The sequence below is a fragment of the Pantherophis guttatus genome, chromosome 2 (assembly GCF_059756535.1).
Source record: "Pantherophis guttatus breed Tessera chromosome 2, ASM5975653v1, whole genome shotgun sequence".
Classification (NCBI taxonomy): Eukaryota; Metazoa; Chordata; class Lepidosauria; order Squamata; family Colubridae; genus Pantherophis; species Pantherophis guttatus.
Genome location: NC_142064.1, coordinates 163,299,176 through 163,324,086, shown reverse-complemented (window position 1 = coordinate 163,324,086; position 24,911 = coordinate 163,299,176). Strand labels below are relative to the sequence as shown.

At 38.9% G+C, this 24,911-nt stretch overlaps 2 protein-coding genes across 5 annotated transcripts in view; one reads left to right on the top strand and one right to left on the bottom strand.

Annotated features, from left to right (window-relative positions):
* Positions 1–528: 528 nt before the first annotated feature.
* Positions 529–11,325, bottom strand: TEN1 (TEN1 subunit of CST complex). Of its 2 annotated transcripts, XM_060688671.2 has the most exons (6): positions 11,079–11,234; positions 10,715–10,770; positions 10,505–10,598; positions 9,711–9,828; positions 5,553–5,710; positions 529–2,092 (listed from the first exon to the last, which is right to left on the bottom strand). In XM_060688671.2, exons 4-6 carry the CDS (start codon positions 9,797–9,799, stop codon positions 1,959–1,961), a joined length of 381 nt encoding a protein of 126 aa, XP_060544654.1. In that variant the 5' UTR covers positions 9,800–9,828; positions 10,505–10,598; positions 10,715–10,770; positions 11,079–11,234; the 3' UTR covers positions 529–1,958. The 2 variants fall into 2 exon arrangements, with proteins under 2 accessions (XP_060544654.1, XP_034264508.1); XM_034408617.3 differs by lacking the exon at positions 10,715–10,770 and having other exon boundaries at positions 11,079–11,325.
* Positions 11,326–11,343: 18 nt separating this feature from the next.
* The window catches only part of ACOX1 (acyl-CoA oxidase 1), a 34,188-nt gene continuing 20,620 nt past the window's right edge, over positions 11,344–24,911 (top strand). Inside the window, exons 1-3 of one of the 3 annotated variants that reach the window (XM_034408614.3) lie at positions 11,366–11,596; positions 12,745–12,904; positions 20,569–20,729. In XM_034408614.3, the coding sequence (XP_034264505.1) occupies positions 11,488–11,596; positions 12,745–12,904; positions 20,569–20,729 (430 nt within the window). In that variant the 5' untranslated portion in view covers positions 11,366–11,487. Of the gene's footprint in view, positions 11,597–12,744; positions 12,905–20,568; positions 20,730–24,911 lie in introns of all 3 variants that reach the window. The other 2 variants (XM_087887195.1, XM_034408613.3) reach the window with 2 other exon arrangements.

Below are 24,911 nucleotides of genomic sequence, written 5' to 3'. Positions count from 1 at the left end.
CATTTCCCTTTATTTTATTTTTCTCAGTGTATACTGTAAATTTCTCAGACAGAAAAAGAGACGGTATCCTTGCCTCTCCAGAGTTCTAGTTGGATCTAGTTCTCCTGATTTTTTTGTGTTTTTGTTTTTGTCCTTCATCTGTTCAAACTACAAAAGAAAAAGAAAACAACCATTCCTGTGAAGAGAGAATTATAAATCAAAGTAGGCTTGCTGTAGGATGCAGCCTAAATAAGTAATGCATTTTCTCCCAGCATGTTTCTATGCCCTAACAGTTTTTTTTTTTCAGTCTGGAGAAAAAAAATATTATTTTGAATAATATTTTTCCAGCTAGGAAAAGCAAGCATATCCCTCCAAGTCAAGATCGTTTTTGAAATTGTAGGTGGTCTTTCAGGCAAGGAAACAGTTTGTGCTAAATTTCAGTATATGAATGATTTCAACAAACAAACTTCAGACTATATATATCAACTGTTTTTATATCCCACAATGGCAAATCTCAACAGATGACCCATTCAACATAAGCAGCACTAGTTAAAGTTATAACTTTTTCATACTTTATTTAATTACATCAAACTAATAAACAGAAAGGTAAGCATACACACTTCAACTTTAAGATAAAAAATAAATAGGAAAAAGCCTTGGTGCAGTCCAGATACTAACAGGCATCTGTTAATTTCTTAAATGTTGTTTAAGAAACTATGCATTTCAACTATTACTAAAAATCAGATGTAGATGTTGAGTAATAATTCTTTTAACCATCCTATGTGATAAGTAACTAGATAGTGAGACATTTGGGGCTTTTGTATTTAGCCAAGAGGCAAACAGTGCTGCTTTTAACAAATCTGATATTATACGGTCTTATCAAGCCAGTTCCCTAGCCATTCTTAAGGGCAGCTTCATAAAGCACACATTTAAAATTCTACTTTGGAGTTAATTAGACCATGAGTTATTATGGACAAATTACCTCTGTCCAGAGATAAACATAATTGGAAAATCAGCTGTAGCTGGGGATATTCAATAACCCTGTAGGGCTCTGTAAGATAGAAACAAGATAAGACCCTTCATACCATGAGTCTGCTCTCTCATGATCAATGCCCAGCTCATATAAAGGACCCATATCACTGATTCCAAGGTCCAGGAACCACATCTAGTCAACAAATTGGATAGTATTCAACTTCTTTTTCTAGCTGCAAACACATAGAGTTTTATGATGGTTCTGACGAAAATTATTAAGATGGATGCCATTAGCACATTGATACAAGCTACCTAAAGCCTAATGATCACATCTACAGTGTCACATAAATATAAATACATGCAACAAGACAGATCTTAGTAGGATTCTATAATACAAATTGAAAAATAAAGGAAAAGTTCCTTTTATTTTCTTCCAGAACCAGCATTATTATTATTCCAGAACCAGTTTTATTTCAGGCTCAATTTAAAAGCTGAATTATTTTCACAATTCTGATATATTCTGAAATGGAAGATTAAGGTGTTCAACAACTGTCAGGAAAACAAGGAAGTTGTATAAAGGGAAATGGGGGCATTCCAAGCCAGTGAAAACACTTTTTTCTATCAATAAAATTAGAATGAAAAGCCATGCCCCTAGCCAGCCACCAACCGTTCGTTTCTTTAGCATATTAAGAAACTTCTTTGCTTCCAAACAACTTAAGGATCAAGCTTCTATGATTTCCAAAAATCATCTTCCAAAATAAAGATTTCTATTAGCCCTTTGCATGCTCTATCGTTTATATGGGTTTCTAAACAAAATTATGTATAAGATTCACAATCTAATACAAAGATCAGTTTGAATCTAACGCATTGTATCAAACCAATTTTAAATAAGTATTCACAAAGCAATATAATCCACAACAACACCAGGAGTAAAGGCAAGAGATGAGTGATCATATAAAGAACAGCAAATTTTGTGTTCGAAAATAAATCCTGGCTGAAGCGTAGCATTAACATATGCTTCCTTCATGATCTTTCCTTCTCTCTTGGAAATATTTTCTCTGTTCCTCTATGGCTTTTTCCAATAACTGAAGATTTATTCCTTCTACACATGTAAATACACGAGCCTTTATAATAATCTCACCTGCAATAAAAAAAAATGAATAAATAAATCACCATTTGAATTAAAGGATCTTTAAAACAATTTCATAGTTAATAATGCAATTAAAACAAAATGTTCACCCAAATCATACAATGTGGCAATTCCACTCTTTGTTACTTCAATATATATAGCACTTTATTTTGTAATATATATTTTATACAGCTTTTTCTAAAATACCATCTCTAAATGGTTTATAAAATGAAAAATATGCAATTAGACCCAATAAATTGAAAGCAATAGGTGGTTCTAAAAAAGATGGTGGGAGAGAAAATTCATATGTACAAGACCTAGATGAAGAGACAGGTCTTCAGAGGGGGCCTAACAATTGCTACTTTATAAAATGCAGGTAACAGAGAATTCCAGAGTGCACAAACAGAATTAATGAGGAATAAAATTTTAAAGTGGAGTGTAGATTCAATGAAATCTAAATCTATGGTATATACATCAGTCATTTTATGTTTTCTCTGTTCTCTTATCCTCTTTGGGAATCTATATTCAAAGGAATATATGCAATTCTTTCTGCATCCAAGCAAATATTCACAGAAGAAACTTAACCAACAGTGTGCATAAAGTGGAAAGCCTCACCCAACTAGAACAAACAGTGTACACAAGAAGAACTGGAAATGACAAATATGCCTGTACTACCTGTTCTAAGCTACAATAAACCAGTTTTATACTCCTAAAGGATATTTCTGATTTAATATTTGAGTAGACATTCAGTATCACGAGAAATCTGGAAAGCAGTGACTTTTCATCCACAAGTGCTCAAGACATTTGCTCCTCTGGAGTGGACTGCAAGACATACTGAAGGATATAAATGAACGACAGGCCCACAAGTTAATTTTATCAGAGTCTGCCTAAATAGATAGATTGTGTTTTAAATATATTATTGAAAAGGAAGTTGTATCTGACAAGACTGAGACTGATTTAAAACTGGATTTTACAAGTGGCAACCAACAAGAATGAAATGGAACACGATGTTACACTGGACATGTAAAAGAAATTGGCTGATGTCTTAATAATTAAAGGGCTATACAAATAACAATTCAGGAGAGTGACTTGGATAGTTTCCTTATATTGGATTTACAAAAGAGACTTATTAAACCTTTGAAGAATTTGTTGTGAAAAAGACAAAGAAAAAAAGAAATCAAGTTCTAGGACAGTGGCCCCCAATCTTTTGGGCATTAGGGAGAGGTTTTTCCGTGGACAGGAGGGGCCATGGTTTTGCATGCTGCCTGCATCCAGGAGAAGGGTGGTTGCTTATTTGCGTGGCCCCATTTCTGCCATGCCAAGCATTGGTGCCGATCCACGGACCAGGAGTTGGGGACCCCTGTTCTAGGGCACTATTTGAAGGGATTACAGATCAAGATTGATATATGTAGAAGGAAAGAATATAAAATTAGTATATCTGATCAAGATCAAATAGATGTGATATCTCTGTATTAATGGACTTTTGCTGACATCTACATTGAAATGACAAGGCTTTAAGGATTTATTTGTAGATATGGGAAGGAGAGATAATTTGCTATATTTTAAGAGGTAGTAAACTTCTAAATTTGTTTATGCTTTTTGTGGAAACCCTTTGCATATTTTTCTTTTCTTTTTCTTTATTCTTATTTTTTCTTTCTTTTCTTTTTCTTTCCATTTTTTCTCCTCTTTTGGTTTTATTAGTTTTTTATTATCGTGATTTAATAAAATTATTATTTCAAAAAAGCAAGTGGCATGGAAGAAGTCCTTTACAGGACAGGCAAGATATTTTAACCTTCCCCACATTTTTTCTCCCACATTTCCCCAATTCTCCCACCTAAGTTTTCAAAAACAGGTCTACAAAAGAAGTAAAATTCTCAAATCCCAGTCAGAACAGAAAGAAGCAAGTAGGAGAAATAAAGAAAAAATTCAGGTGCTTTGTCTACTGAGTGGCACTGTTAAAAGTAATCAAACACTTGAGATAATTCTCCAGGAAGAAAGGGGAATTTCCACATCAACATCTCACCAGCAGATCAATGCATGAAATACTTGGCAGCTATAATCTGTTTGAGTTGAAAGTCATGAATGCGCTTCCACAATTTATGAAAATGTGCCCTGCCCCTGAGGCTCAGGAGGAGAACTCTGCTACTCAACCATTAACATATGAAGAAATGCCTTGCCCCTGGGGCCTCAGAAGCAGAACTCTGTTACTCAAAATTCCCCTCTGAAGTATTTAGTGCTATTGCAGCATTCCAAATTCCACAGAAAAATATTGAAATCTTTGCTGCTCATGTTTCTGGGATTAAAAAAGAATCAACTTGATATGATAGTATGATGAAGCCCAAGATTTGTTTAGCCTAATCTTTCAAAATTCTCCTGAGCTTTCCAAGGTAGCTATCTACCCCTACCTCAATCATTCCCCTACCACCACCCCTTTGTGAATAAAGAAAAGAAGTTCTAGTAGGAACTCTGACATTTAACTGTTGCAGTAATGGTTCTTTTCTTGCCTACACATACCATTTTTCATTTAAGAAAAAGCCAGAATGATATTTAAGCCTGGACACAAGACGAAAATCATACTGGTCACTCTCATGGATGACCTGCGCTGGGACATGAATGAAGGAAATGCAACTGTCTTGCCAGAATACATAGCAGCTTTCAATATGGTCAACTACAGTTATTATTCTGGATTACCTGCAAATTTTGGGAATGGAGGGCATTGTACTATCGTAGTTTTACTCCTTCCTAAACAAGGGATTGTAATTGGTAGTTATGAAGAAGACGTCCAGCCCTTGGGCACTCCAGGATGGGAGGTCCTCAATCTCAATGCTTACCCCAGAATAAACATGTTTAACCTATGCACGAAGCCACCTTGTTGGTTCAGGGTGAGATATTATCAGTACAGCTATGATACCCAGTTTATTTATTTACAATATTTAGTGTATGGATAGTCCATCATACATGAACTAGCAATATATATTAAAATTTCACCTAGATTAGTAAAACACAGTAAAATATGTTTAAAAGATCTTTGTTCAAATACAGCTGATAGGTACCCAATTATATACCGGCCCAAACAGCAATATAGTGGAAGTCTGGATCTCATGTTCAGAGACTTCCAAGGCCTGGATGGGGAGAAACAGGCTCCAATTCAACCCAAGTAAGACTTAGTGACTTAATTCAGAAGCCTAGTAATTCCGGGATTATTCCAACATGGCCTCCGGCTGGGATAGAGCTACTGCCTAGAATGACAGACGTACAATCTGCATCTTTTTTCTCTATTATAAAGCACCTATGATAGTAGCATTTATGTTTAGCTACCCTTAAGTATGAATGATAGTAGCATTTACGTTAAGCTACCCTTAAGTATGAATTGGCTTATTTTTTTGCCGAGTCCTTAAGAATGGTTCTACTTGTTCATATTTATTGGGAGACTTTTTGGTCCCATAGAATTAAAAATCATAGATATCCTTACCATCCTTGAATTCCGTTTCCCCCAGGACAATATACAAAGACCCAAGCTGGGCCTGAAAGGGTTCTACGAACTTTGTGCAAACTGGAATACAGTGCTGATCAGATGCATGCTGAGCTGTTAAGATGGCTTGGGAAATGGCCATATCATAAGAGTGAAGCCTGAAAGAAAGAAAAATTCAGATGTTGTTAATAGTTAAGATACACACATTCATTTCTAGAATACTAATAATACTAATAATATGTTTATATCATGGGGTAGGGGTAGAAATATTAATTCATATCAAATAATACAGTGGCTAAAAATATGTTTTAGCCATGTTTTATTTTAATTAGACAGACATAACAGTCAAACAATGTATGACAGAAATAGAATATGTAAAACAATATACATAATATTCAGAAAAAATAGTTTAAAATCTACTTGTTGGTCTAAACCAGGGATGTCAAACTTGATTTAATTGAGAGCTGCATCAGGGGTTGTGTTTGACCTCGGAGGGCTGGGAGTAGTGGTGGGGCGTGGCTGGGGGTGGGTGTGGCTATGGTGGGTGTGAACAGACACTAAACAAATGGTTGTAAGTCAGGGATTCCCATTATTTTTGAGTTATAGCATACACTCATTGCCCTTTGACTCACAGAGCTGTTTTGAGATATTTTCAGGTGAAGATGAAGGGAATGCTTACCTGGATTTTCTAACTAATCTTTTAAAAATTCCAAAGAGGATTTTGTGTTTGGGATAGTAACTGCTACATTTCACCCTCAAATATTGTTCAACTATAAAATACTCTCAGATTCCTTTCCTTAAGAGAAGTAATAAAACTACATGGGGAGAGTGGTAAGGCATTACTGTAGTAAATTAATGTTTACTTAAAAAAAAACACCTCCTTATGGCTTCAGTTAGTCCTTCTAACTCAGCCTTTCTTGAGGGTTTTGAGCGTATTGGCTGCCGTCAACACAACTCACTGGAGTAACGAAGAATAATGAATTTCTTTAGGGAATATAGTAAATGCTAAGGTTTGGTGATACCATTCAAAAGGTAGATCATATATCTTACCATATAACCACTCATTACATTGTGCGAGCCCCCCTTCCCCCGCAGCCCGTTTTTGGCTGGCAGAATGCTGCAGGAGGCCTTGAAGGCCAAAAATGGGCTGTGTGCCGGCCCGTTTTCGGCCGGCAGAGGCACCGCAGGCCGGTCCTTTGATATTTCCAGGCTGGCCCCACAGGCCAGAACTAAGCAGCCCACTGGCCGGATCCAGTGCACGGGCCTTGAGTTTGACACCCCTGGTCTAAACTGAAGGCAAGTTATTGGTCTAAATTTGAAAGGGAATGCTTTCAAAGTAAGTCTAAATGCAATAACATCTTTAGTTGTTGTTCAGTTGCCAAATCGTGTCCAACTCTTTGCAAACCATGGAACATAGTGTGCCATGGTCCAATAACATTGGTTAGAAGTAAATCTCAAAGCTAAATCCATACCGTATGCTAAATACAATTGAATCATGCCACATTATAGTCCAATGCAAAATACAAACCCAGCTGAGTATAGTTCCTTAATCCTATATTAAGGAAAACACTGGTTTAATATTTTGGCCATTACAAAGAATGCCCTTCTCTTAAATGGTCTTTATTTCTTTTCTTTAGAACCAAATCTTCTTTAATCTCTAGTCAAAAAAGGAAGTCAACTATTGATAATTGTTGAAAATGAGATCATCTAATTTCTTTTAATTTATCAACACCTAATATATTGATGCCACAATATTAGCCCAACAATACAAAGGCATACATACGAGTGCATGCACACGCACACACACACACTTCAAAATACAAATAGTCCTTGACTTATAAAGTTCATTTAGTGACTGTTCAAAGTTACAACAGCACTGAAAAAAGTGACTTATGACCATTTTTCACACTTATGACCTTTGCAGCATCCCCATGTCATGTGATTTACATTTGGATGCTTAGCAACTGGCTCACATTTATGACAATGGTTGCAGTGTCCCAGGTCCTTTGATCTCTTTTTGTGACCTTCTAACAAGCAAAGTCAATGGGGAAACCAGAGTCACTTAACGACCAGGCTACTAATTTAAGAACTGCAGTGATTCACTTAACAAATGTGACGAGAGAAGTCACAAAATGGAGCAAACTCACTTAACAAATTTCTCAATTTGGGCTCAATTGTGGTCATAAGTTGAGGACTACCTGTATAAAAATTCTCTTCTTACCCTTATGAGTGGTCTGTGTCTTCCTCAATCTCAGGTCCTCTACTTCTCCCAGAGAAGTCTGGGAGTTTGAGGGTTCTTCTCACCTTTTCCTAGCACTACACTTTTCTGGACAGCTCTGATACCATTCCTGGGATCTGTTGGAGCCACTCCTCAAGAGTCACAATCCTGAGTATTCCTACTACCACTGGGATAGCTTTATGTTTCAGTTCTCCCTGGCACTTCTCCAGTTTCTCAAACTCCTTCTTCCTGGCACTTCTATGTCTATCACCACTGCCGTCTTCTGGTCCTTCCTCTATTACCACAATGTCTGGTTGATTGGCCAGTACTGCCTGTCTGTCTGGATCAGGGGTGGGATTCAGCTGGTTCGTACCGGTTTGGGTGAACCGGTAGTTGTGACCTTGGGTCGCCATCCGCCCTGGCGCGATGCCGTCCTATTTAGCTGTGTGTTTTAAGCCACGTGCATGTGTGCAAGCGCACGCATGAGCAAAGCACATGTGCAGAAGACCATGCGCATGAGCAAAGCGAGGGTGCACACACACTCACATTTTCAGTGCTGGGGGGGAACCGGTTGTTAGATTATGTGAAGCCCACCTGTGGGCTGGATATGGAAGTCCCATAGGATTGTAGGAGGTTAGCACCCACCCCTTTTGTGGAAGAGTGAAATATTTTAGGAAATATGAAAAAGGCAGAATATTATATTTCCCTGGATGAGAAATGGATAAGTATGTTTTGAAGCAGCTTCCATCTTCCTGCCCCCACCCTTTGTCAATGGGCCATTAAGGCCTGGGCCAGTCTATTCTTCTTAAGAATGATCTACCTCCTTCAGGCAGAGCCATAGTAGGAATTGCCAAAGATCCAACAAAGATAGGATTAGCCCTCTACACAATAGCAGCAGAAACTCACCACATGTGACCTGGGAAGCATGTGACCTGGGAAGCACATGTGACCATCAGCCAGCAAGGCTAGCTAAGACCCCCACCTCCTGGGAGTCTGACAACCAATCAGGATACTGTTTCAGGGCCCCAGGAAATGCAAAGCCAGAGAGGGCATAAAAACCCGAGGATTTACTGTATCTGCCCTTTTCTGTTCAGGAACTCAAGCCATGTGATCCTGTCCACCATTAAACCATCTTTCCAAGCAGTCTCCATGTTTCCAGTGTCTTTTTCCCCACTTGGAGCAGAACCCAGGAGGAGATTTCTTCCTACAGGATCTTAGCTTTCTTATTCTTTTGTGGGATCTCCCATCTAGACCTAGGAGGGTCTGACCCATATTTTGTACAGATGTTCCTGTATGCAGTGCCAGCTACTTGGTGGTGCCATTTAGCGTATGCTGTTGTGCTGTTCAGTGTATGCTGCTCCTGCCTGCATCTTATACCCTGCCATTTGTTGGACTATCTCTGTTACCCCTGCATAGCCTGGACCTTGGATCCTGTCTAGTGTGGTAGACCTCTGCTTCCATGGAGCTGTTGCTTAGTGCTTGTTCTTGTGCTGCTACGGTCAGTGCCTCAGTGCAGTCTTTTAGTCCAGCCTTTTTCAGCCACTGGTAGGATTTCCCAACATCTGCTACCTCAGCTATCTGTCGATGGTACATCCCATGGAGAATCATGTCTTGCCATAGCACTTCTTCTGCTTGATCTTCCTCCCACATCTGGTGCTGCCTCAGGTGTTCTCTCAGCAGCTAATCTTTGGGTGCCATCTTACTGGCCCTAGCTTGACACTGCTGGATATCTGATCATCTTTGATTTGGACTCTCAAGCACAAGTTATCTAATAAGTGAAAGGAAAAACAAAACAGCCGTTTCCCAATGACGGCAGGAAATCAGACCAGTGACATTGTCTCCAATAGTAATTACAGAAAGCACAAACAGATGTTGCAATTAAAGAGAAAATAAGCAGATACTGTATTGACCAAATTAAAGAAAAATAGACGTACACTTACCTGCCATATGTTCTCACGGCTTTCCCTTCCGGTAGTGAAGTAGAGTTTATTTCCCAAGGAAAGTGATATGTTCCAGCATCTGGAAGCATTGTGTAGAATGGCTTGCAAAAAGCAGATCCTGTTGTCAAACAAGATTAAAGAACTTTCTATTTTCAGATATCTCAAATATTTTTCTGCTCTGAATATTTATCCTGCTATAAAACTAAGCAGCTTTTTAGAGTATCGTCCTTACTAAAACATAAGTTTAATCAGAAACTATAATTTAATAACCCTAATCAACCATTATGGACTTTCTGTTACTTTTCTGAAGCTACTGGACTCCATTATTTTTGCTTTTCTCTGATTCCCAGTTTTCTTTCCCCTGGACTTTTCTTTTTTCCCTGTTCCCTTTCCAAGTCTGGCTGGCTAAGAAAAGAGAATCCTGCTGGATCTGCCATAAATTCAAATAACAGTCAGTCTGAAACCTAACAGTACTCTTAACTTTAAAAACCATTGTTCTAATAGTTAAGGCACCAGGCTAGAAAGCAAGAGATCAAGAGTTCAAGCCAGAGGTGGTGACCAGTTCTGGAGAACCGGTAGCGGAAATTTTGAGTAGTTCGGAGAACCGGTAGTAAAAATTCTGACTGGCCCCACCCCCATCTATTCTCTGCCTCCCAAATCCCAGCTAATTGGGAGGAAATGGGGATTTTGCAGTAACCTTCCCCTGCCACACCCATCAAGACACGTCCACCAAGACACAACACGCCCACCAAGACACATCCACAGAACCGGTAGTAAAAAATTTTGAAACCCACCACTGGTTCAAGCCCAGCCTTAACCATGAAAGCCAGCTGGGTGACTTTGGGTCAGTCAGTGTCTCTCAGCCCAACTCATCTCACAGGGTTGTTGCTGTGGGGAAAACAGGAGGAGGAGGAGGAAGGTGTGTTAGATATGTTCAGCTCCTTGAGTTATTTGTAAAACTAACAAAGGCAGGATACAAATAAAATAAATAAATAAACGCATACCAGGCGGCGGGGAAGTTTTAACTTTAGATCCCTCCAGTGAATCTTTTGTTTACACTCTGGAAAGTTACAAACAGGTATTTTTTCGGTCAATAACCAGGCAGATTATATAACGTCTGTAAGGGGGGGGGGGCGTGCATAAGAGCACCAGGGTGCCTACCCTCCCTGTCCTAAGGTTTCTTCTATTTGTATCTATTTTCTGTATCCAATCCATGCTTCTACTTATTACCAAATACGTTCTTGACAAAACAAACAAACAAATTAGTTAATTAATTAATTTTAATTTTTAAAAAACCGTGATGCACGGGCAAAGCGAAACTTTCGGGTGGCAACCCTTGAACAGCTCGGACTGTACGCAAACAGATACCTGGACTGAAAACAGGATGCCATTCCAGGAACCAGTGGTTTCACAAGGGCGCCCGGTGCATACCTCTACGAAATGAAACGTCGACGGTGCAAATTAAGCATTTGCATAAAACCATTGGATTCTCTCCTCCCCACCTCCCCGTTTCCTCCTAGCAATGAAAAGGAAAAAAAAAAAACCCTCCCAGCTCGAAGGGACGCCTCCCTACTGGAAGCTCCGCCTTTGCAAGAGGAAACGCCTCCGCGGTGTCACGCGGGTGCTCAGCGGCTTCCTATTGGGCCTCCGAGTCGTCACGGGGCGGGGCGGGGCGGGGCTAAGGCTACATTTCGCCTGGTCCGGAAGCTTTTGCCGAGTGGAGTCGGCTGGCGGTTGTTTCTCGGGCTGGTCAGCAGAGGATTCCCCGGCCGCGAAGATGAACGCGGATCTGCAGAAGGAGCGAGAGGCGGCTTCTTTCAAGACGGAGCTGCTGACTTACCTCTTGGACGGGGGCGCCGAGCGGACTTTGCGCCGCAAGGAGATCGGTGAGAGCGGGCGGGAGATGGGATGGGATGCAGAGAAAGCCCCGCAGCCCAAACAGAGGCGGTGGCTGCAAAGGCGGATCGTTGCCCTTCCAGAACTTTACCGGCGTTTTTAACCCATTAAAAGTGCACGTTTGCATCTGGACAAGCACCGCTTTCAATGGGGACGCCTTCTCTCCCTCCCCCCCACCCCCCACCCCCAAATTTTTGGACGATGCTCGCAAGCGGTGTCTCAGGGTGCATTTTAGAAAAGAGGCATTCCCACCCAGGTAGCCTCCCCTCCCCCCAAAAAATGTTTCTGTCAAGTTACACAAGATGTGTTTGGTATGCCTAAAACCTAATTTACTTTGATGCCTATCTAGTGCCTTAAAGGATTAATCTAACTGGGTCACCAAGTAGATGTTGCTGGCTATAGGCTTCACGCTTGCGGTGGGTGATGTCAGATTTCAACCATAAATCTTCCAGACAATACCTTATTGTCTTACCATTTAAAATAGGAGACCTAAGAGACAGGGAATTCCACAGCTGAAAGGTGCTATGAGAAGAGATGGCTTTTAAGAATAAAGCAGTTGTCCCATCCGGCTGTCAAACTTTCCTTTCTTGTATTCAATTAATTGACCTGTATCATCTAACCATGTAATGTGAGAAATGATGACATGTTTGAAATCCTCGCCAAATAAGAAGAGCATAGACTCGCTCTTGTGATCTGGCGAGATCCGGCCATGAATGGTGTGAATGAGTTTTTAATGTTTTAAATTTTTAAATGTTTTTTTTATAATGATTTTTTAAAATGTATTGTGAGCCGCCCTGAGTCTTCGGAGAGGGGCGGCATATAAATTGAATTAATTAAATTAAAATTAAATTAAATTAAACTTCCACCCCATCCACCCCTTTGCCAATCTTCATTTTTCCCAAAGATAGGAAAGTAAATCATTTGTACTGGTTGTACTTATCTAGATTTTGTGAATACAGCTTTATGTTGATTATGATCTACATTAAATTATAAAAGCGGTTACCAGAATGACAGCTGCATCTAAAAATATTAAATGTATTTCTAGCAGACTTGTTTAAATAAGAAACATGCTCTTATTTAGCAGGATATGGTCTTACACCTTTTTGAAGAAAACAATGAATATCTCTTCTTCCCATAGAAGCTATTATTACAAATGATCCGAGCTTCAGGCATGAAGATGTAAATTTCCTCTCCCGCAGCGAACGCTATGAAGTAGCTATCAAAAAGAGTGCTCTTATGGTGATGAAATTAAGAGAATATGGGATTGCAGACCCTGATGAGATCTACTGGTTTAAAAGGTACTTGTGCTCATTATTGGGTACATTAAAAAGCATAAGATTTGTCCTATAAATTTAAGGGATGGTCATGCTTAATTTCAAAAGACCCCTACATGGGACTTTTAAATATACTCATTTGAAGTCTTCAATTAGCAAAGTTTCCCTAAACATAGTTTTCTGGAAAGCCTATGCAACCTCAGTTCCTTTTATTGTAGCAGTGGAAACTAGATATATGAACTGTAGCATTCATGAAGGCTAGGAACATTGTTACTTTTTAACCAAGCAAGATAATGTTGCTTTCTTTTAAAGTACTTAATGTCAGCTAAGGACATGATACATTCACATTAACAACAGTTCTCTAGTTTGTTTTCTCCTCTATCACTTTTGTTTTTCTACCCTTTACATCGCGCCACAGAAAACTTCCAATGTTGAAATAGTCTTGCTACTTTAAGCTCCTTGATTTTCCATTCCTCTCTGGTAGAGAGCCAATAGAAGTAACCAGTAGAATGAACTTGATGGCAGAGATAATGTTCGAGATTATTCATCCAGTTCTGAACTTAAACCCTAATTGCTGGTCTTTGAGCCTTTGGTTTAATAATTGTTTGGAAAAGGTCATTGCACTGCATTCAGTCATGTTCAAGGATAAACATGCATTAGTGGGTGGAGCACTTCTTTCCTTGACATTGCAGCAGTCTTACTATATGTACTGGATATAGTATATATAGTGCAGTTACTATATGTACTATGTACTGGATAGGCAGATGATGGGGTTTCCCTCTGTAAATTTGGGGCACGAAGCTCTGTTATGTATAGTAGTGCCCAAAATTGTGGCAACCTTTTGGGAAAAGTGTGGCAACCTTTTGAGAAAAGTGTATTTTCTAAAACTAGCTAATAACACCACTTTTTATTTTTTTGAATAATACCATAAAATTATATATCAATGGAAAGATAATTTAATCAAGAATGTAATGCAATAACCTTTATGAAGGATTTGCTATTAGAATAGCAGTTACAGTATAAAGAAGAAAAGTGAAACACGTAGAAAAAATGAGATATACAAAAATTATCACGTCAGTTAATATTTAGTTGGGTAACCTTTAGCATGAATTACGGCCTTACATCTTCCCATGGAGTGAACCAAGTCTTTTGGTTCTGCAGCTGTTATAATGTGAAACCAAGATTGAATGATTGCTTCTATTAACTGGGCTTTATTGCTTGGTTGCTTCTGACTAGCAAGTTTCTTTAGTCGGCTCCATAGATTTTCAATTGGGTTAAGGTCTGGGCTATTTTCAGGCCATTCCAGCAGTGGAATATGATTATCTTGAAACTCAAAAAAAAAAAAAAAAAAAAAGTGGTGCTATTAGCCATCAAATCTCAAAAATACACTTTCCCCAAAGATTTCCACAATTTTGGCCACTACTGTATATACCAGAAAATGCCATTGCAAATAAAGTTTTGCTACTTAAAGCAAGTGACAGCAAGCATCACTACCAGAAGCAGGAATGCCTTTGAATGCTAGCATGACATGGAAGGAGGGGGATCCATTTCCCAGCTTGTGGGATGACTTAATTCTTCTTTGAAGTGCTTGTACTGGGTTTGTTGCAGATGTTCATCCCTCATACAGAAAGGAACAAAAGGAAAGTGACTTTATTTAATGAGACTTTATTTAATTAGTCTTCTCACTTATGACTGTCATAGTATCCCTACAGTCACGTGATCAAACTTTGGGTGCTTGGCAAACTGGCATGTATTTGCAAATGTGGCAGTGGCCCAGGGTGATGTGATCACCATTTGTGATCTTCCCAGCTGATTTCTAACATGCAAAGTCAATGGGGGAAGCCAGATATGCTTACCAACCATATGATTCACTTAATAACTGCAGCAGTGGTGGGTTGCCCATGGTTCGGACTGGTTCACAAGAACCGGTAGTAAAACTGGTGGGAGGCTCCGCCCATTGACCCGGATGTCATCATAGGTGATCTGCGCAGGACGCAATGTGGGCGCGATGCGAACCGGTAGTAAAGGTAAGTAGAACCCACCCATGAACTGCAATGATTCACTTAACAATTGTGGCAAAAAAGATCGTAAAATTGGATGTGACTCACTTAAGCACCTTGCGTAGGAATGGAAAATTTGGTCCCATTAATGACTATAAATTGGGGATTACCTGTATAGTTTACACAACATTGACTGGGCTGAACAGATCTATCCCCAGATAATAGTAGTCAATGTGTATTTTTCTGGGACTAATTTACAGGTAGTCCTTGAATTATTACCACAATCAAGCCCAAAATTTCTGTTGCTAAGCAAGACAATTGTTAAGTGAGTTTTGCCCCATTTTATGACCTTTCTCGCCACGGTTGCTAAGTGAATTAGTACAGTTAATTTAACGGTTGTTAAGTGAAAATCTGGCTTCCCCATTGACTTTGCTTGTCAGAAAGTCACAACAGATGATCATGTGACCCCAGGACACTGCAACTGTCATTAATATGAACCAATTGCCAAGCATCCAAATTTTGATCACATGACTATGGGGGATGCTGCAACAATTGTAAGTGTGAAAATGGTCATAAGTCACTTTTTTCAGTGCCCTTGCAATTTCAAACGGTCATTAAGTGAATGGTTGTAAGTTGAGGACTACCTGTACTTTAGCTGAGTTTACTGCAAATTTTATGTATGCTGATTCCATATTTCCTTATACTCTCTTTTGTTTATATACATTCAAGAAAGGGAAGCAGTATGTGCAGATGAGGGGTAAATTAAATTTACAAAAGAGGTGCCTTATTTTGCAAACAATTTCATTGGTAATTTTTAATACTATTACTAATGTCATTTTTTTATTTTGTGTTGCCTTTTTTTGTTATGCTCACCCTGACTAATGCTTGTGTACACATAATGCACACTGACCTAAAGGTGGGTCCCATGCCCACATTTATTGTCGGTGGGGGGGAACAACTTTAAGGTTGGTTTCTGTGGTGAGAGCTTGCTTCCATTTATAACAAGGATGGAAAGTTGGGCAGCATATTGGATTTTCTTCTGTTTATAAACTTTTTTAAAAGGATAGATTTGCTGTTATGTTGCATTACAATCATAACTCAGTTCTTTGATGCAACAACCTACAGTTTCCAAAAGCAACAGTTCTTTTGATTTAAAGCAGCAATCACTGATCCTTGTAGCAGGTAGTACTGTTCCAAAGAATTAAATTGTTCCATTTTGGGCCCATAAGGGTTCTCATAAAATGTGAGGTTGCTGATCAGTGCAAAGCACAGGGATCATATGATTCCTGCCCTGAAAGATCTGCACTGACTGTAAATTGCCTACTGGTTAATGAATGTTGCTGTAGGTAGGGCAGTGTGTTTGGCTCCAACTTTCCTGGTTTAAAGAAAAGTAACAAAACCATATTTCTTTCAATCAGCTTTTAATCATTAATTGACTTTAATAGAATTAGTGGTACTGTTATGTTCCAAAGCTGCCTTGTGAACTTATACATAGAAAAATGGGAAATGCGCCAGACAAAGAAGCGTTCTGTTTATCTTGTCTATTGAGCAAATTCTGTTGCTGGCACAACAGTCTTTTTTTCTTTTTTTTTTATGGCAGCAAATCTGTGTCTGGCATTTAGCAAGCTCAATTCTTTTAGCTTGCTACCGTTCCATTTCTTAATTTCACATTTAGGTTTACTCTACATTCTCCTACAGTTTTCTAAGTGTAAGCTTGAAGCTAATTAGTGGAAGGAGTGAAATACTATTCCTTTTGTTGTTTATGGGTAAAAATGGTGTAATAAACAGGCTCGCATTGAAAATAAATCAAGATAAGTGAAATATGAATACTTACCCCATTATCTTTTCTTGGGTAAAGAAAAACCTTACTGAATAGGCAAATTTTGTTGCTATTTTTTCATGCAGGGTATGTCCCTGAAAATTTGTGGTAGAGGCTCCGGATTTAGGTTTTGAGGATTAGAATAATTTTATTATTGTAGAAACGGCTTCAAATATGAAATGCAAAGCAAAAGACCTATTTTGTATTTACTGCATTGAAAAAAGTAGGAAGTCACCACTTTTTTCTCTCTCTTTGCACTTCTTTCTGTAGTTTTCGAATTTTTTTTTTTTCTGTATTTTTATCTTATAGCAGGGGTGTCAAACTCGCAGCCCACAGGCCAGATGTGTCACATGCTGGCCACACCCATCCATTTTAGCAAAGGGGGGGAAAGTCATGATATGTCACACGACAACAATGTAACGCTGTGAGTTTGACACTCCTGTCTTATAGTGAAACTTAAAATAATTTATTTTTTTAAGGGATTATTTGCCATTTAGCTGTTAATTGTCCTGTGTCCCAGGAGTACGAGTGTTACTTTACATTGATAGTTTGTTACATATTTTACAGTGGCGTGCCTTAATAACAAATACCGATAGGAAAGAACAGAATGTCAGAAAGTGACTGTGGGTCCTTCTGGCACTGGATCTGCTCATGTACTGTTGGCAACCGCAAATTTGATTAGATCCAGCAAAGTGGAAATTACTGTGTTTTTAAGGAAAACTCTTTAAGTAAAATCAAGTGATTCTTCCTATAAAAGTACTCGACCTCAACATCTTTAAGATGGGCTTCAACTCCGAGAATTAAGATGGGTTTCAACCCTCAGAATTCCCCAGCTTTTGTGCAGAAGCTCATACATTTTAAAGCTGATGAGATTGAGAAACATTGTCCTATAAGTACCACGTATACACTCACACACTCACACACACACACACAATGTGATGGTGTGTATAGCTAGTCTAACAGGTTTTGTGATCCGAAGCTCTATTAAGAGAATTGCAATCAGATGGCTCCAGTGTTGCAGCACAATATAGAGCAGATCTAGTTTTTAAAACTCTGTACAAAGTTTGTGTGGCTAGGTCATCTGTTAAGCTCCACTGCTTTAGGAAATGAGCCAAGAGCTTCTCAGAAGGTTATGTACCTGTGCCCTTTCACACCAAGATAAAGTGGTTGGCTGCTAAATGACTTTGCAAACTTCATTTCGTTATAAAGGCAAAAAAAGGCAAAAACCAAGGAGATTTTTGCGTGTATTGCATCACAAGATCTTCCAGTTGTTCCCATAGAGCTAACCTACTATGCTGGTTTTTTTACAAAGCACAGTAACTGAGTGGGTGACTTGATTTAAAAAATCTAAGACAGCAGTGTTCAATCAGAATAAGCAAGAAAATAAAGAAGTCTATTCATAACAAACTTATGTGTGCATGAACACCCTTTCTTGAAATGAAAATTCATCTTAGAAAGATTTAAAGAAACAGCAGATGGAAAGAAAGGTTCCCCAGTTTTACAATATTGTGAGGGTGGTTTTAATTGCCTGCAAGAGCTCTTGATTCCTTTCAGAAAATCATCAGTACTGAATGTCAGGAGGTGCTCAGCAGAATAATTGAAATGCTGTTAATTATTCTGATAACTAGTCCAATTGTCAAATGTGAATTTGATGTCATGCAGTGCTGTTCTTAATCCCATTTGCTCTTGCAACTGTTGGAAAGTACTCACACTCTACGGTAATACTCTTGTTAGATATTTGAATTTAACCAGAGTTCTTGTTAAAGGATGTGCTTTGGAGCATATGCGGAGCACTACAAGAAAACTGATTAAGTAGTAATACAACCCATTCCAAAAAGTACAGGTAATCCTTGACTTATAACCACAATTGAGCCCAAAATTTCTGTTGCCAAGTGAGACAGTTGTTAAGTGAATTCTGCCCCATTTTTATGATCTTTCTTGCCAAAGTTGTTAAGTGAATCACTGCAGTTTTTAAGTTAGTAACACATTTGGCTTCCCCATTGATTTTCCTTGTCAGAAGGTTGCAAAAGGCAATCAGATGACCCCCCAAGACACCACAACCGTCATAAATATGAGTCAGTTGCCAATTGTCTGAATTTTGATTACAGGACCTTGGGGATTCTGCAATGGTTATAAGTGTGCAAAATGGTCATAAGTCACTTTTTTCAGTGCCGTTTGTGTTATAAATTTGAACGGTCACTAAATGAACTGTTCAAAGTCGAGGACTACCTGTACTCAAAATGGCCTTGGATGCATCTTAATACAGCTTAGCCCTATAATCAACAAATGCTAATTAACATTCATTACAATTTATCAAGAAATATATCAAATAGGAAAGCCTCACTTCTAATTAAGCTATATCTTGAAGAGAGAGAAAGGCAAGAAAGAGAGAAATAGGATATTTCCTGGCTCTTAAACACATAGTAGGCCAGGTGAGAAACAGACACAAGGCCAATATCTAAAGAATGTTCCCCTTTATCTATTTCTTACTCTCATCAAAGGTACAAAAGATGATGCAAGTCCCAACCATTCTAATCAAGATGGATTGAATATAATTTCCATATATGTAATAAACAGGAAAACAGTAATCTTGAAAAATATAGTGGAAACTTTTTCTCATTCCTCAGGGAGGTTAAACATAATAGATTTGCACCAAATTGTTTTTTTTTTAAATTGGGGAATAGCTTGAACACTATGGGATTTGCATTGAGTTAGCTGTTATTATGGAAGATATCCAAGTTGGCACTCCTATTTTTTTAGGTCATAAGTATAAACACCTCTCTAAACATGTACATGCATGCATGTGCATATGTATTGGAGCTGTTAAAAACATGGTTGATATACTTTCCGCCCACCACTTGAATATAATGTTTATCTGATTAAATTCTGATTAAATCCAGAATTTAATTTGACACCTTAATCATGGATTCCATACCTCTTTCACCAAGGATTTAGAAACCACTTACACAACTGTAACTCCTGAACAAACCAAGCTACCCAAACTTTATTATACAACATAGAGCAATGGTTTCATGGCTGCTATTTATCGCGATATATGGAATCTACAACAACCTGTTGAATTGTGCCCATTCCCCCACTATGGGCAACCTTGCCCTCCTGCCCAGTTTTCCCTACTCACCAAGGATTCTCAGTTCTCATTTATCTGTTTTGGGGCGTCTCCCTTTTCTGATTCATCAAGGCCTGGAGAAACCTATTTATTTATGTAAAGCCAATGTTGTTTTGAAATTCCAGAAACTAACCTCAGGGGAAAATTAGTACCAATGAATATATTCTGCCCCTTAATCAAGAGGATGCCCATAATTGGCACACAATGAGGTGTAGCTACATGACTTATCTGTATTCGTAATTACTTAAACATTCTTCTTCTTTCTTACTCTCAGCAATACTCAGTTGACAAAACTTAGTTGAAATTATCATAACAATGGCTGCATCAAGTTGCAGCATACACTTTATTTTGACCCACTATGTGGGTCAACTGTGGTTAATGGCTTTGTTTTGTGTATAATTGAGGTCATTGCAAGTATTTAAATATTATGGCGATCCATAGGTTTAGCTTACTGGGAGTAATAGAAAAAAGCTTAAATACTGTTTTAAGGAATTCTGATCAGGACTTGGATAAAAGTTTGTCAAGAAATCTCAGGGCGGTAGATTAGGTTGGGAAGAGGGCTAAGGTGGTATCCAGAAAACTACATGGATGTGATGCTTTCTTAGCATCATTTCTAATATCACCGAAACTGAAAGAATTAAAAGAAACAACATCTGCCTACATGCCTATTTACAATTGAGCAAAGGTCCTTGGCCCTTGGAATAATGGATGTGACCTGATCTGCCATCTCTCTCTCCCCTAGAACATGCATGGGCAAATACACTGCACCCATTGACATGCACCTCACCATGTTTGTGCCCACCTTAGAGAGCCAATGCACAGATGCTCAGAAAAAGAAGTGGCTGCCCCTGGCCTCCCGCTTCCAGATAATCGGCACCTACGCTCAGACGGAATTGGGGCACGGTTAGTTCTTTTCAGAAATATATGGGTATTCCAATACAGTATTATTCAAATCTGCCTGGCAGTGGGTTTAGAGATAAAGAGCAAGCACACAATCCTGGATCAAATTTAATGTGTTGCTAGAGCTGTTGGAGGGTTATCTACTATTTGGGTGTTACAGGTTCAAAGCCAATATAAAAGCTATTTGTGAGTTTTACATTCTTTGCCTTGGACTTTTGTATATCATGTTCTTAAAAATCAGAGGGTGGTGCAGTGGTTTAGAGGTAGAGCTCTCGTCTCACAATCATGAGGCAGTGAGTTCGATCCTAGGTAGAGGCAGATATTTCTCTCTCTGGGCACAATGAGAATATATCTGCTGCGAACTCCACATTGGCGACAGGAAGGGCATCCAGCCAGTAAACACTCAGCTCCATTCAGTTCCCAGACTCCACCCCACAAGGGATTATGGAGTCATTAAATGACCAAAAAAAATGTTCTTAAGAATTGGCATGAACAATTCTTTTCCTTGCCAGGCTGAAGTTTTCTCTAAAGTTAGGCAGCATCAAATAGGTTTTTATTGAAATTATATGCAGAGCACTTCACATGCAGACTAAAGGCAATTTCATACATTGGAAAGTACAAGCTACATGCTTATGTATTGAACAAGACACAGACAAGTATGATGGTAACCGTTAGGTGCAAAGAATCAGGACCATATGTTAAGTTCCAGTTTAGAAGATTTATTGCTCAAGTCTATACATAAGAAGGGATGTGGTGGCGCAGTGGCTAAGACGCTGAGCTTGTTGATCAGAAGGTCGGCAGTTCAGCAGTTCAAATCGCTAGCGCTGCCTAACTGGGTGAGCTCCCATTACTTGTCCCAGCTTCTGCCAACCTAGCAGTTCGAAAGCACATAAAAATACAAGTAGAAAAATAGGGACCACGTTGGTGGGAAGGTAACAGCGCTCCTTGCGCCTTCGGCATTGAGACATGCCAGCCACATGACCACAGAGATGTCTTCGACAGTGCTGGCTCTTTGGCTTAGAAATGGAGATGAGCACTGCCTCTAAAGTGGAAAACGACTAGCAGGTATGTGTGTGGGAACTTTACCTTTATACACAAGAATCTAGTCAACTAAATTGGCACTAGATAGGAGTCATTGAAATTCAAAGAGGATTGGATTTGGAGCATTTGTGGACACATAACAATTTTTAGGCTGAGTCTCCTCTTGACTCCACCCCCAGGCTCTGCCTCTTCTTCCTTGACAATAACATAAATAAACTAAAATGAATTGCTACCAACTGTCTAATTGGTATGGTCCTGTATGATTTGCATATAGAATATTGCAACATGGTATACTGACATTGGATAATTTGATCTAATAATGCCTTTGGACAGATGAGTTCACTATAATAACATTCTACTATAAACATTATGTTAAAACACCTTCCTAGGAACATGTACCATTAAGAGGTTTTTCTTTTCATTTAGACTGGAATTGTGATTTGATAATTTACTTTCTGGAATCTTATTTTCTTGCTGTATCTTCTTTCTCAATGGTTTTATTCTTAACTGAAATAAAAGAGAGGAGACAATCATGACTCGCTTCCTTCATTATAGTATATGTTTATGGGAAAAGTTCATTTACTATTATCCTGGCCATTTTTATATTGGAATCTACATATTTTAGATACATCTCACCTAAACCAATCTGGAAAGAATGAAAGCATTGGTTCCCATGTCTTCATTTTCATTTGATTGGCAAGAAATAGGACTTGTATTCATAAGTATTTGTTGAACTGATTAGCTCAATGGATATTAACTGGCAGAAAATTATCTACTACAGGATGAAATAGAACAGAAACACCTATCAGGAAAGTACTGTATATGGCCTTTTGTCTCATTTAGCTACATCAAGAATTAGTGCTGTTCTTTTTGAAAACGTTCTTCTTCTTCTTCTTTTTTTTTTTTGTCATCCCAAATTTAACTAAAGTGCTTAATGAGTATGCTGCATTGTAACAAAGCTAGAAACGTGCCTGGATGAAAAGTAAAAAGGCTCTGGTTTCCAAATGTGCTTTCTGCAATCAGTTCTGGAGAATGATGTATATGTAGTCTGGCTTGTTAGGTTTCATGACTACTGACACCTCTTGAAAAATCTTTCACTGTTTTGAATCTAAGCATCCATGAATTTAACAACTGTGCCCCACAAGCATTACCACTTGAATATAACAATTGTGCCCCACAAGCAATTTATCTGAATGGTACAGACTACAAATAAACAAAGTAGAGCACCATATGAATAAGCACATTACTGTTGGCTTTGTTTGAAACTTTGACCATAGCTGTACTTATTTGGGGCTTGAAGGGTTTTTTTGGGAGGGGTTGCGTGCTATGCATATTAACTTATTTCTGCATCTGTGTCAGTGTAATATTGGTGTTCGGTCAAGTAATCCATATGAGGTGGGGTGGCTTAATGATGCTGGATATGATCTCTGCTCCAGTGGTTCGAGTCCTAACACTATTTGGCGGGGTGAGTTCCTGTCACTCATCTCAGCTTCTGTCCACCTAACAGTTCAAAAGCATATTCTATGCAAGTAGGTAAATAGGTATCACTTTGATGGGGAGATGAGTTGGTGCTCCATGTGGGCAGTCAGACTCCTGCCAGTCTGAACCTGGTTGCAGTGCCCAAGGTGGCTCCTAGGGTGATGCTGCGGGAAAAGCCACTTGTCTTTCTTTCTGGTGCAAAGCCAGCTCGCACTCCTATGGCACAGCTTGGGAAGCATTCAACATTTCCTACAACAGAGCTGGTAACTTGGCAGCCATACTACTACTCTGCAATAGCATTGTGGTCTCCTGGCTAATGTAACAATGCAATATGCTAATAATAATAATAATAACTAATCCATATATTTTATGACAAATGGGTCAAGCTTGCATAACTTAGTGCAATTTTTCTGTTCAACAACATACGTATGTCAGCATTTCCCATTGTTTTGATAGGTTGTTCAGGCTGAATTGCAATATGATGCTACTGAAAATAATAAGTTTGATTTGCTTGGCAGTGTTGTATATAAAATAGTTACTTCTACTTATTTGTAACTTTTAAGAGATATCCAAATGATATAGATCTGTCACAGAAGGTTTTTCTAATAGTTCAGAATGTATAGTACAGTGATGGCTAACCTTTTTGCCATTGCGTGCCAAAAGCGGGGGGAGTGCAGGGGAATTGCGCGTGTGCGTGCCCACACCCAAAATGCAATGCACCCAGCCCCCTAGAAAGCCTTGAGCCTGGGGAGAGCGAAAAACGGGCCTTCCCCACCCCCACCACTGAGGCCCTCCAGAGGCCAGAAACAGCCTGTTTCCCGACTTCTGGTGGGCCTAGAAGGCCCGAAAATTAGCTGGCCGGTGCACGCATGCACACTGCAGCTGAACTAGGACAATTCTCACGTGCCTACCAATATGGCTCCATGTGCCACTTGTGGCACCCGTGCCATACTTTCACCATCACGGGTATAGTACCATATGTATAATTTACATTCAGAAGATTCCAGTTTCACTGGCTGATGAAAGATCTTAAAGAGTTTCTGTCAGCCAGTGTTCCCAATTTTGAGTCAAGGAAACTGACAGTGATCTAATTGTGTAAGGCAGTTTCTTATGGCCCTACTGAGGATTCAGCTTTCAAGATAAGATGCCAACAGCAAATGTTAATTTTCTGACATCTTGCTACTGTAGCCTGCCTCCCATTTTTTCCTCTTTTGTTTGAAGGAGAACAGAATTCCAATGGCTTCCAAAATATGGTTAAAAAATAGGATCCCAACTGCTCCGTTTTAGAATTGCGTATCCTGTAAATTAGGATTGATTTGTTCACAAGCCATAAATAGCTCTGAAGTCACAATTTTCCACGTTTTACTGACTCTGCTATTGAAAACAGATGGCAGAATATCATAGCTGTAACTGTTACTATTCTTTTACTTTTTACATTTGTTTTGCTTTCTTAAATTTTACACACAACCTTTTTAGTGTAACTCTCAGCCATCAAAAATTGCTTGGCCTGGCTATAAATTATCACACTGAGCATTGCTACCTAAACTTAATTTCATTCTTCTCTCCTATTTGTAACTGACAATTATTGTATCATGGTATTTTCTGGCCTTTAAATACTATTTTAAAATTGTTTGTCACTGTTCTACTAAACTACTATAGATATTT